General features: G+C 46.1%; 1 protein-coding gene across 1 annotated transcript; it reads left to right on the forward strand.

Moving 5' to 3' along the window:
* The first annotated feature begins 1,928 nt into the window (after window positions 1-1,928).
* ZNF133 (zinc finger protein 133) lies at window positions 1,929-9,759 on the forward strand. Its single transcript, XM_015572045.1, is given in 6 exon segments — window positions 1,929-2,079; window positions 6,118-6,244; window positions 6,382-6,477; window positions 8,131-8,435; window positions 8,437-9,473; window positions 9,475-9,759. Coding segments are annotated over 6 exon segments (1,698 nt in total). The 5' UTR covers window positions 1,929-2,076; the 3' UTR covers window positions 9,605-9,759.
* Window positions 9,760-13,618: the final 3,859 nt, after the last annotated feature.

Here is a 13,618-nt window from a genome sequence, read left to right on the forward strand (position 1 = left end):
TTTATCCATTTTGAGTTTATTCTTGTGTATAGTGTAAGTTAGTGGTCTAGTCTCATCTTTTCGCACGTGTCCAGTTTTCCCAACACCATTTGCTGAAGAGACTGTCTTTACTCTATTGTATGTTCTTGACTTTTTTGTCAAATAATTGACCGTACCGGTGTAGTCAATTTCTAGGGTCTCTGTTCTGTTCCATTGATCTGTGTCTGTTCTTTTGCCAGTACCAGGCTGTTTTGATTATAATGACTTTGTAATATAGTTTGGTATCCGGCATTGTGATCCCTATTATTCCTGTGTCTCGCAGGAAGTCAGACAGCCCCTCATCTTGGAAGTCTTCCTTGATCTCTTATCACCAGCATCCTGTGATCCCTGACTTTCACATACAGGAAGCATCACTGGACCCTTAAACATGCATGTCCCTGCATTGATACTTTGAACTTCTCTGTGTTAACAGCTAATTTCTAGGTGGGAGAGAGACCTGAGAAGATTCTAAATAAAACAGGCACTTATCCAGGGCCAGGGCTAAATTGAAATTCACTACAAACCAGGCAGCCTGAGGGCAAGAGAAGGAAATGGATCCATCCTGCAAGAGCTAAGAAGAAATTTTAGAAAATTCTCATCTCTTCCTGGTTCTCTGGGACACAGAAAATTTCTTGGTCTTCCTAGAGAAGGAGTAAGTTTCGGAACGCCTACTATGTAAGGTAGAGAAGTGAGAGGTGTCCAGGTGGAAATGCCCTCCCACCAGTGAAGTGGGGCTTGCTCTCCGACACCTCAGTTGAGGGTGTCCCCAGATGGCAGCAGCACAGCCCAGTTCTCAGAGACAGACAGACTGACTGACTGACTGACTGACTAAATAAATAAATAAATACCCAGAGAGACCTAACCAGTTGAGTGGATAGAGCTTTGGCCTGTGGACTGAAGGGTCCCCATTTAATTCTGGTCAAGGACACATGCCCGGTTGTGGGCTGGATCCCCAGTAGGGGGTCGTGGAGCAGGCAGTTGATGAATTATTCTCATCATTGATGTTTCTATCTCCTCGCTCTCTCCACTCCTCTCTGAAATCAATAAAAACATATTTAAAAAAATAAAGACCCAGAGAGCCAAGTCGAGGCGCTATGGCCTAAGAGGTCCTCTTCCCCAGAGATAAAGGAGTTTGCCTATAATTTCAGGGACTCCAAAGGAGGAATAAGGTCACCGGCAGTGGAGTGTTTGGGTTGACGACTTGTGCCCTGATGAACCCCCGTGGAGAAGGCTGCACCCCTCCCATCTTCCTTCTTGTCTCGGTGTAAATGAAGTTAAAAGGGCATGTGACCTGGACGAGACCGCATCCCTCTGGGGCTCACGGAATACCGGGAACAGGTTACAACCCACAGCAGGAGTTGGGAATGGACGGACGAATCCCCTCTGGCCGCATCAACTCCAGAATCTGAAAAGCAGCCTCCGCTCACGTCACTTCCGCGCGCCGAGGGGCGGGGCCGGATGCGGAAGGCACTGCGGGCGCCACTGGGAAGTGTAGTATTTTAGGCAAGGCGTTAGCGAAGGGTCGGGCACAACGGAGTACTACGGCCATGGCCCTGTACATGTTTTGTGAATGTGGTTTGAAGAATAAAAAGTAGAAATCTAGGTGCCACACTGGTTATTCTCCAGGGACCGGAGTAAGTTGGCCGCAGCGCTCCCTCGGAGGCCAATAGGAGCGCGGGCCAGCTGCGCGCTCCGGCCGCGCCGAGCATCCTGGGGGGTGGGGCGTGGTCCCGGCGCCGTGGCGGATTCTGGGTAGTGTAGTCCGCCCGCGTGGCTGGAGCCGATCCCCAGCTGGTGGCTAGATTGACCCTTGTTCTTCGGTGGCGCAGGTGAGTGAGGTTCCCGTGGCACCTTTGCCTCACCGTGCCCTTCCCTGCTCCGGAAGGTGGGCCTAAAAGCCTTGCTGTGGGCCGGGGCTGCGGATGGTGCCGTGGGCGGGCGGGGAGGTAGTGATGGGGACGTGCTGTCGTGGCTCAGGCCGTGCGCTACCGGATGTCTTATTTGGGGGTGTGGGCGCGCATCCCCGACGTGAGTGAAGCTCAACCTTGAAGCCCAGTGATGGTGGGTGCTGAGCTCCGGCCTTTCGTCGTAGGGTTCCTGTGGGTTGCGACATGTTTGGCCTTGGCCGAAATACGGGTATTGGGAGAGGGGGGTCTCTCATGCCACAGTCCCTGGGTTTCAGGGAGTTGAGTTACTAGGCTCTGGGGGTCCTAACATTTCCCAGGTGGTGAAGTGGGGGCTGCCATTGGGGTTTTGGTGGGTGAGGGCTGAGAGTCTCGCATCGATCCTCCCTCTCCGTTTTGCTGAGGCGGGGTGCGGGGTCCCTGGCTCAGACTAGATGTTGGAATGGCCATTTGGGCGCGATCTTAGGGTCTCAAATCGGCAGGTCACCCCTGGGCTCGGGCCTTGGAAGCAGTGGGGCTCGAGGCCACTGGGCAAGTTTTTCAGAGATGCGGAGGACTGTCGCTGATCCCAGGAATTATGAATTCCCCCATCTCTGGGGTGGCCAGGCTTTGGGACTTTAAGTTTCATCTTAACTTTTTATTACTGAAAATTTCAAGACAGAAGTAGATAGAACTTCATAGACCCATCACCCAGATTCAGTGCTTATCACCTCTTGATCATTCTTGATTTCATCTCAGAATGACACCCTGAGAACCCTTATAATCCACAGTGGTTTCTTATCACCCAGAGCCGCATTTCATCCAGGCTCTGTGACTTTATAGCTTTGTCCCCTTGGGCAAGAGACTGACCTCCCTTGTGCCTCAATTTTCTTATCTGTGAAATGAAGGTAGCAAATCCTTACTCCATTGGGTTGGGGAGGTAGAATGTGCTAAGTGCCTGGTAGGTGTTAACTTTCCTTATTAGAGCAAAGGTGAGAGAGGGTCAGCTCAGGGCCAGCGCCAGTAGCAGGTCTGAGCTGGCAGCGTTCACAGCCCACAAATCAGCTCTCTCCCCAGCAAGCTCCCCACCGTCTTTTCGAATGTGACAGCTCCATTCTTCATGCTTGTAAGGAAGAGGAAGCCCTACCCTGCTGGGTCTTGTTTCCAGTGACGCTCCTGAGTCTTTTTGTTCCTGTTCTGCCGCCCCTATGTCTCCTGTCTGCCTAGAGCGGACTTCCTAGTGGGCAAAGGGAGGCTCCTGGCCTCTGGCAGCCCAGCTTCAGGTCGGGTCCTGCTTGCCTTTTGCATGCTGCAGGGTTTCCTTTGCTCACCTTTGACATCCAGAGATCAGAGCCCCAGCTGGCTTCCCCAGGAAACGAGGCCTGCGGTAAGAGTGACAGTTTTCACAGGGACTGATCTTCAGACCTGGGGCCCTTATTCATGACCTCTCGGTCCTGGCCCAGCATTTCTTCCCTCGGCATTTGTTCAGACTGCTCACTTCAGAGCTTCTCTGCTTGTGAAGTTGTCAACATTCTGCTCTTTTTCCATCCAATTCCCTCACTTACTCTTTTTCCCTGCTAGACTGGTTTGCAGCAAATTGTCCTAGCATTTCACCTTAAATACTTCAGTAGGTATCTCTAACACAGAAGGTCTTCTTAATTTAAGGGAACCACATCTTATTGTTATACCCAACAGAATTAATATTTGTTTCCCTGGTTGTTTAAATTGTTTTTTTCTTTGACCAGCCCTTGTCAGGAGTGGAAGAGGAAGACATTTTGGAATCGAGAATGCTGGTTTTCTCTGTCTCTGCCTCTCTTTCCTCCCATTTCTTCTGATCTGGTTAATAGCTGCAGCTGCTACCAGTGGTGCAAGCTGGGTCTCTTGAGTTTTCCTTGCCTCTTCTTTCCAAACCTCCCTCCCTTTTGATTGGCTGTTGTATCCTCTCAATTCTGCCTAAGTGGTACCCCTTAGTTCCTCCTTCCTTTCCTTTGCCTCTACTCCTGCACTACCCTAGCTTCCTGTCTCTTCTCCACCTTCTTGCCTGTTTCTCCACCTCCCCCCTTTCTCTTAAATTGGGCTTCTAAAGTATAAATATAGTCATGCACTGCTTAATGATGGGAATATGTCCTGAGAAGTGTGCAGGCAGGAGATGTTGTCATGTGTGAGCATTATAGAGTGTACTTACACACACCTAGATGGTATACTAGTAAGCCTAAAGATGGGAAGTAAAAATGGTGGTTAGCAGGGTGTGAGGGTGAGGAGGAAGTTACTGTGTAATGGTTACAGAGTTTTAGTGTGGGATGATGAATGAATTCTGGAGATGGATAGTGGTGATGGTTGTACAACAATGTGAATATACTTAATCCTACAGAAATGTACACATAACGTACACATGTGCCGGTCAGGGCATATGCCTGGGCTCGATCCCCAGTCGTGGGTGTACAGGAGACAGCCAGTCAATGATTCTCTCTCATCATTGTTTCTGTCTCTCCCTCCCTCTCACTTCCTCTCTGAAATCAGTAATAATATTAAAAAATTAAAAATGATAAAAAAATAGTAAAATTTTTGTTTTGTATATTTATGGTAATAATTTAAAAAACCTACAGGTGTCTGCACTCCACCTATGCTGTGTTTTACCGGTAGGTGCCTATTCCTCCCAGGTAGTCCTCCCTGTCCACGTTGTGGCTTCCTCTCTCCCTTTGCTCTCAGTGTCCTCTTCTCTGCTTCCTCTATCTGGAATACCTAGCACTTTTCTCTTGTGATTCTGGCCCATCCTTCAAGACCAAGTTCTTAGGACTCTCTCATGAAATGTTTCTCTTTTTTAAATTTTTTTTTCCTTTATTGATTAAGGCATTACATATGTGACCTATCCCTCCATTGCCCTCCCTCCCCCGCCCCCACACCTCCCCGCTTATGCCCTAACCCCCCCAAGTGTCTGTGTCCATGGGTTATGCTTATATGCATGCATACAAGTCCTTTGGTCCATCTCTCCCCCTTCCCCCACCCTCCCCTGCCTTCCCTCGGAGGTATGAAATCTTTCTTGATATATGTATTCCAGTGTGCCCTCCATTTTGGAAAAAATATTACGGATATGAGTAGAACTGGGCAGGGGGGTGAGAATGGGATGTAGAAACGAATTTGTAGATTGAGTGGCCAAGAAGGTCCGCCCTGAGCATCTACAGTGTGGGGCTGTAAATTTGCTGTTATCCACATTTCACAGGTGAGAAAAGTAAGGCACTAGTTGATGGCAGAGTTGGGCCCCGAACCCAGGCTGTATGATTCAAGTCCCTGCTCTTCACCACTTCCCGCTTGTGCCTCTCAGGCCTGAGAAGGCTGAGGGGCCATGGGATTCAGGGGAAGGACTGAGTTGTAGATTAGTCTATGCCTTTATTGAATTACTAGTATATGAACTTTAGTCACTCAGATGCTTCAATATTTTGTTGTTGTTAATCCTCACCTGAGGACATTTTCCCTTTGATTTTTAGAGAGACTGGAAGGGAGGGGGAGAGATAGAGAGAAACATTGATGTGAGAGAGACACATCAATTGGTTGCCTCCCGCAGAAGCCCCGACTGGGACCAGACATCGAGCCTGCAACTGAGGTACGTGCCCTTGACCAAAATCGAACCCAGGACCCTTCAATCTGAGGGCTGATGCTCTATTCACTGAGCCAAACCAGCTAGGGCCAGATGCTTCAATATTGATTCACTTGGTTATGCTGTTTAATTTTTTAAATTCTTAAAACTCAGAAAGCCTTTTATGTTTTACTATTGTTTAATTTTTATATGTTGTCTGTTCTTCTGTATGCCTAGATTAAAAGTTTCTGAGAGTTAGGGACCCTTTTTTTTTTTTACAAATACAGGGTGTCTCAAAAAATGTATATACACTTTAACAGCTGATAGCTCAATTTTGAAAATGAAATGTATTTTGATAAACACGGCCTTTATAGAAAGTGTGTATATTCGTTTTTTGGGGGGGGATACCCTATATTCTCCAAACTGTTCATCCAGGGTTTTGAATGTGTAGATTCACAAGTGCTGCTTGCTGGATAGCCACAGAGGTTTAAAGGTTTTGGAACACTGGCACCAGGGTCGCAGTCAAAGGCAGGATATAGATAACTCTCCTGCCTCCCCCAGGGACGCCTTCTCCCTGCCCATTACCATGAGCCATGGGCAAGGCTGGCTCCTTGGTGAGCAGGGCTGTGTTTTGTTTTACAGGCACACATGGCATTCAGGGATGTGGCTGTGGATTTCACCCAGGAAGAGTGGATGCTGCTGAGCCCTGCTCAGAGGTCCCTGTACAGGGAGGTGATGCTGGAAAACTACAGCAACCTGGTCTCACTGGGTAAGCCTGGCATCTCTTAGGACCCCTATGCATGCTGCTGGGCATTTTAGGATCTGCTTGAAGCAGCCATCTTGCCTTCTGACTTGGCCCTTGAGTCCGTAACCTGCAGCCACCTTGTTTTCTTTCTCTGTGAGCAGGAATTCCATTTTCTAAACCAAAACTCATCACACAGCTGGAGCAAGGGAAGGAAACCTGGAGAGAGGAGAGAAAATGCCCACCAGCCACTTGTCCGGGTGAGTGGGGAACTGGGCAAATGGATCATAGAGCTGCGTGTGGGCAGCTTGGGGTGGGGGAGAGGAGGCATTGCTCAGGTGTAGGGAGGGAAGACTTATGCCTCACCTCCCCGGCTGCTGTTTGCATTGCCTGGCACAGCCGCCTCCCTTCCAGACCTTCATCCTTACCCTAGGACAGGCTTTCCTGCTGTGTCTTCCTCCACTAGAAGCCTTTCTCCCTCCTCCTGAGTTTCCCTCTCTACCTCACTCAGTTCCCTTCATATTCATAGACTTCTTTCTCGTTACTTTTTTTTTTTTTTTAAAGATCAAGCAAGAGTGTGGAAAAAATCTGAGTGAGCTAAAGAAATAAGGCAAGCCCAGGGAGAGGGAGGAAGGCTAAAAATCCAACCAAGAAATTGAAATTGAATTCTTAAAAAACTGTGAGCCAAAAGTAGATTTTACATTTTTAAATAGTTACATAAGCATATAATATCCTTAGTTTTATACTTACCTTCAAAGCTTAAAATTATTTGCTATCTGACCATTTAAGAAAAAGCTTGCCGACCTATGCTCTAAGGAATTACGATATACAGCCCTAACTTTTCCTGTCCTACTTATTATGTAAAAATGTAAGAACATTGTAATTGCACGGTTCCGTTTACCCCTTCCCCCAACATTCTTTATTCTATAGTTCTTATTTGTATTACGCTTACATACATTGTAAATTCCCTAATACGATATGTATTTTTTTAATCAAGAAGAAATTATTTTATATGCACTCAGATAATTTACCATTTTCTGTACTCTTCATTTTCTTTCTGGAGATCTGAGTTTCCACCTGGTATCATTTTTCTTTGGTCTAAATAACTTGTTTAACATTCCTTGTGCAGGTAGCACTGTATTTACTTATGTTTTGTTTTTCTGAATGTTGATCTCCTACTTAAGTACTATAAGAAGAAAATTTTTCTTTTACATTGATTTCTGGGGAAACTCATTTATATTAATTATAGGAGTGACCAGGGATTGAACTGATCAGGAGTCCCAGCAAGGAGCATCTCTTAAGGCTGTTTGTGTGCCCATTGCTGTCGACCTGCTGCATTATGGCACAAAGAAATCTTCTGATAAACATTCGTTAATGAGTGGGAAAACTAGTTCAGGCATCTCACACACAATCTCTCTAGCCACTTTTTTGTGCCGCTTCTTACACTAGGAGTTCTCCAGTCTAAATGACTGCTCTCTCAATCTATCCCTTTGTCTTCATAGGGAAATATGGAAAGACATGGCATTTCCACATGGGTCGTCTGGTTAGAGATCTCTCCGTCACCAAAAATACTTGCGGACCCAGATTATATAAGTGTGGGTGGTTGTGAGTTAGAAGATGGTTGTAGTGAGGGGGGAGACTGTTGCATCTTGGCCCTGTTTACAGATCTGAAACTGCCTGTGATGCTTTTACAGTCTGATACATAGAATAGGTTCAGGAATGGGTTTTCTGGATTGTAGTGGAAATTGGAAGATGTTGTGAAGGGCTGGAAAAGGATCATGTAAAGGAGGGTCTTGTTTGGGTAGCACTTAAATGTTAAGCATTTTGAAGCACAGGGGATTGAGTCTCTCCATCAGAATTACTGGGGTTACCTTCCTGAGTCTCAGTTCTGCCTCTGACTCTTCTCTCTGCAGGAGAACCAAAGCCAGAGCTCCACCTCTGTGCTTTCTGCCCTCCGGGTTTCTCTAGTCAGAAGTTCCATGTGCAGCACATGCTGTGTAGTAATCCCCCCTGGATTTTCCCATGCTTGTGTGCAGAAAATCACATCCAGCCGGGGGACCTGTGCCAGGGGGACCAGAAAAAGCAGCAACAAACCTCTGATCCAGATTGCTCGAGTGATAAAGCAGAAGGTCAAGAAAGAGAAGGCCCCAAGCCTTCATTTGGAAAGACAAAGAAAAAAGCTTTAACAGCATCATCCAAGCCACCCCAAAGGCCGCCAGGCAGCTCCTGTTGTGTGCAGAGAGTGTGGACGAGGATTTAACCGGAAGTCAACACTCATCATACACGAGAGGACACACTCAGGTGAAAAGCCTTACATGTGCAGTGAATGTGGGCGAGGCTTTAGTCAGAAGTCAAACCTCATCATACACCAGAGGACACACTCGGGGGAGAAGCCCTATGTGTGCCGGGAGTGTGGGAAAGGCTTTAGCCAGAAGTCAGCTGTCGTTAGACACCAGAGGACACACTTAGAGGAGAAGACCATCGTGTGCAGTGATTGCGGACTAGGCTTCAGTGATAGGTCAAACCTCATCTCACACCAGAGGACGCACTCAGGGGAGAAGCCTTATGCCTGCAAGGAATGTGGGCGATGCTTTAGGCAGAGGACGACCCTTGTCAACCACCAGAGGACACACTCAAAGGAAAAGCCTTATGTGTGTGGAGTGTGTGGGCACAGCTTTAGCCAGAATTCAACCCTCATCTCACATAGGCGGACGCACACTGGGGAGAAGCCTTATGTGTGTGGGGTTTGTGGGCGAGGCTTTAGCCTGAAGTCACACCTCAACAGACACCAGAACATACACTCAGGGGATAAGCCCATCGTGTGCAAGGATTGTGGGCGAGGCTTCAGCCAGCAATCAAATCTCATCAGACACCAGAGGACACACTCAGGGGAAAAGCCCATGGTGTGTGAGGAGTGCGGGCGAGGCTTCAGCCAGAAGTCAAACCTCATTGCACACCAGAGGACACACTCAGGGGAAAAGCCATATGTGTGCAGAGAGTGTGAGCGGGGCTTTAGTCACCAAGCAGGTCTCATCAGGCACAAGAGGAAACACTCGAGGGAGAAGCCTTACATGTGCAAGCAGTGCGGACTAGGCTTTAGCAATAAGTCAGCTTTAATCACCCATAAATGGGCACATTCAAAAGAGAAGCCCTGTGTATGCAGAGTATGTGGCCAAGGCTTTATCCAAAAGTCATACCTCATCTTACATCAGATGACACACCAGGAGGAGAAGCCTTAGGTGTGCAAGACATGTGGGTGAGGCTCACCTCAACAGACACAGGAGAATGAAATCTCTCCACCACAAGCTGCCACTCCAGACTGACAGACGTATTGAGCAATCTTCCGACCTGTTACACTTTAAAAGTGAAAATGCTGGTGAGGACTAAATACTCAACATTTTTACACTTTGATGAAATGGGATAGAAAAATGCATTCCATAAGTGGTCAGAGGACATTTGGCTTCATTTACTTTCTTCACACTAAGTCTTCATGTTTTGTGGCCTTCTATTTTAATAAACGTTGCTTCTTTACAACTCTCTTACCTTAGCCTTGTACCTCATTTACTCATCTATAAAAATAGGGAATCAGGAGTGGTACAGATAATCTTGAATTCCTAAGTCCACTGTTCTACAAGAATTCAATTCCTTGGAAGACATAAGAACTGGGTCACTAGTATATTTATTAGAAAGTCTAGTCCCTTACATAGGGAGAAAATTTAGGAACTGTATTCAGAGATTTCAGGGGAGGAGGAGAAACCTTCCAGGTTTCTTCGGGAGAATATGGCTTCCTCTGGAGCCCACCTGCATCTGGAGCTGCCTCTTCTCTTGGCTGTTGTGACAGCTCCCCTTCTGGCATCTCTCCTCTTAGCTCCCAAATGTCTATTGTTGTCTTTGCTAAACCATCTCCTAACCATCTTTCCTGCTTTTTGTTAGGCTTTCGTCCCTACTTCTCCCATTATGGAGCCTCCTTAATAATACACTGTCCCCAGCACTCCAATCCCAGGGGGTCTTTCCATTTTGACCAAACAATTCCTTAGTGTCACAGCCTGGGATATCCAATCACACCCATCTGAGACCACCCTTAACTGTACCACCTTATTGGCACTCTAACAATAGAATGGTCTTTAACCATGTTCTGTGCTCGGCCCTCCAATAACATAAGACTCCTAAAGCCACACTCCAAAATTAGTTGTGTAATATGAGGATTTAGAACTTACAGTCGTGCTCCTCAGCACTCCATCTTAGACTTGTCTAAGGTCCCTTAAGCCATACACTCAGTAGTTCTCCAATTACAAGGCTAAAGATATTCAACCATGTTTAAAGATTGTTAATCATACCTCCTCCGTTGTGTTTCAGTCCAGTAGTTTTGCCCAAAATAAGTGGCCTTTAAGGTAAGGATCATTTCAAGGATGTGGGAGTAATACCTTTCAGAAAGGAAGGGAGAGGGAGAGATAGAAACATCAATGATGAGAGAGAATCATTGATTGGCTGCCTCCTGCACAGCCCCTACTGGGGATCTAGCCCGAAACTCAGGCACGTGCCTTTGACCGGAATTGAACCCGAGACCCTTCAGTCTGTAGGCCGACACTATCCACTGAGCCAAACCAGCTAGGGCTAGGACTGACTTTTCTAACTAACTCAAAACCTTGAAGCCATAATGAAAATAGGTCAAGGTTGGCTACAGAAAAATAAATTCTGCAAGGTAGCCCACACCGTCAGCCAAAATAAAATACAAACTGGAGGGAAATACTGTAGTCCATATCACAGAGAGATCTGCACAATGTTACTAGACATGGAGCTTTAAAATTAATAGTGGAGCCAGAGCGGGAGGAAGAAGGAATTCAGCTTTGCCTGAGAACAATCAAGTTCTTAACCACCCTCATTATTTTAGCAATGGCAGAGGGTGAGGCCCGTGCTTACCACGAGCAGGCTCCATTTTCAAACTTATCAACAGAGTGGGCAAAAGAGTGGTTAACAGCCCTAGCCGGTTTGGCTCAGTGGATAGAGCATCAGCTGTGGACTGAAGGGCCTTGGGTTCACTTCTGGTCAAGGGCACCCACCTAAGTTGCAGATGGATCCCTGACCCTGTTTGGGGAGCATGTGGGAGGCAACCAATCGAAGTGTCTCTTTCACATCTATGTTTCTCTCTTTCCCCTCCCTGCCTCCTTTACATTCTCTCTAAAAATCAGTGGAAAAATATCCTGGGATGAGGATTAACAACAAAAAATAATAAAGTTCATAATCAACTGACTAAGGAAGTGAGATCATCCTAGCCAGTGGTCGGCAAACTCATTAGTCAACAGAGCCAAATATCAATAGTACGATGATTGAAATTTCTTTTGAGAGCCAAATTTTTTAACCTTAAACTATATAGGTAGGTACACTGTTATTAACTTAATTAGGGTACTCCTAAGGCTTAGGAAGAGCCACACTCAAGGGGCCAAAAAGCCACATGTGGCTTGCGAGCCGCAGTTTGCCGACCACGGTCTAGGTGGCCTAGCCTGGCCTGAGTCAACCAGTTGAAAGGCTTTAAATGCAGAACTGAGACTTCTCTGGAGAAGAAATTCCCTGGTGGGCAGGGATTTTGATCCAATTAAACACACATTCTCTTCCATTTACAAATAGTCTCAGCATCTGTTTCCGGAGAGCCCAGCCTGGGACCAGCTCCATGGTTAAAGGCACCAGCGTCTCCTATGGGTTCATTTGTGCATCCAAAGGTATTTCGCCCGGTGATTTTTAGAGAGTGGGAGGGAGACTCATATTGTGAGCCTACCATTACACTGGTTCCAAGCAATAATAAACATAGCTCAACTTCATTTATTTAAAAGATATAATAACTCTAAACAGATGGAAATGAAACCCAGGAATGGAATTCAGTAAGAGTATGTTGTATTTATCCCAGCAATGGAGGAGGTATGACTCAAAAACATACACTATCAATGTAATTTTCTAATGAGAAAAATAAATTTATTTCAATGACTGCTGAAAAATCCTTAACACAGTTTTGATTCCTGATATTTTAGTAGCTTAGGAGTAAGTGGAAACTAAATTTGGCTACTGGGAAATTTACTTTCATGGATGTGGCTTGTATTACATTTCTATTACACAGCGCTGCTCTGGGCTCTAGAAGATACTCTGCTTCTATAGCGTATAAAGAACATCTCCAAATCAATAAAAAACAGAGTAAGGAACTCAGTTGGCCAATAAACACGTGGGAACTCACTCACCTTGACGGTAAGGAAGGAATGGCAAATTCCAGGTCACAGGAGCCCTGTGGGGGCGTGGGACGAAGGCATGAAGCAGCAACCAGGCCTTTGGAGGAGATGGCAGTGGGTTCAGATGCAGGGAAGACACTGAACCACCAACCACTTGACATTCAGCCCCGGGGGCCAGGCCATCCCACCTGGAACCCTGAGCACCAACTGCAGGAGTGTCTGGTGCCCTAACCCAGCTTCCAAGAGTGATGGCCATTGTTTCACTGCCACCTTCTAAATCTTGAACCCTGTGCAGTTTACCTTGCAGCCAACCCTGACTGATCCATAATGTAAGAGAACTCTGGGAGAGGTGTTCCTGGCTAAGCAAAGTCCATCCCCAGACACCAAACCAGAGGATCACACTCCATGGGTCTCTGCAGACACTGTTTATCCTTGCAGCGTCCTAACAAAGCCTGCCAAGGGTGTGCCAGGGGAAGACAGTGCGGCACCACCCAACTCCACTGGGAGCTTGGATTCCAAGGACTATGCCTGTCCTCCCTATAGACAGCCACCGCTTCCAGGAAATAAAGTGCAGGTAGTGATAGCAACCACTTAACAAAGTCTGTTATTTATTGTGCTAAGTTAGTTATTTTATATTAATGAATATTCTTGTTACATACATTAAAAGAAACAATTTAGGGACTCCACGATTCAATCACCAAAGACTGAAATAATATTCTGAAAAAAGGAATAAGCCAAAATTAGGCATTCATGCAAGTACTTTATTTAAACCTTATTTGTCACCAAATTACAAGCCATAACAATAGGAATATCCACGAGTTCAACACAAGAAAAACATTTTTAATAAGCCAATCTGAAAAAGACAAATATCACATGATCTCACTTATTTGTGGAATCTAATGAACAAAAGGAATTGACCAACAAAATAAGACCCAAAGCATAAAGACATGGAATAGACTGATATACCTTGATGTGGGGTTGGGGGGGATGAGAAAAGATAAACCAAAGACCTTATATACTTATAGGCATAGCCCATGGACACAGGCACTAGAGTAGTAAAGACATGGGGGTGAGTAGGGTCTAGAAGAAGGGAGGTAAAGGAGGGGGGGAAATGGGAGTATCTGTAATGCTTTCAATAATAAAAGACATATTAAAAAAAGAAAAACATTTTTAAATAAACTCAGTC

The sequence above is a fragment of the Myotis davidii genome, unplaced genomic scaffold (genome assembly GCF_000327345.1).
Source record: "Myotis davidii unplaced genomic scaffold, ASM32734v1 scaffold608, whole genome shotgun sequence".
Lineage (NCBI taxonomy): Eukaryota > Metazoa > Chordata > Mammalia > Chiroptera > Vespertilionidae > Myotis > Myotis davidii.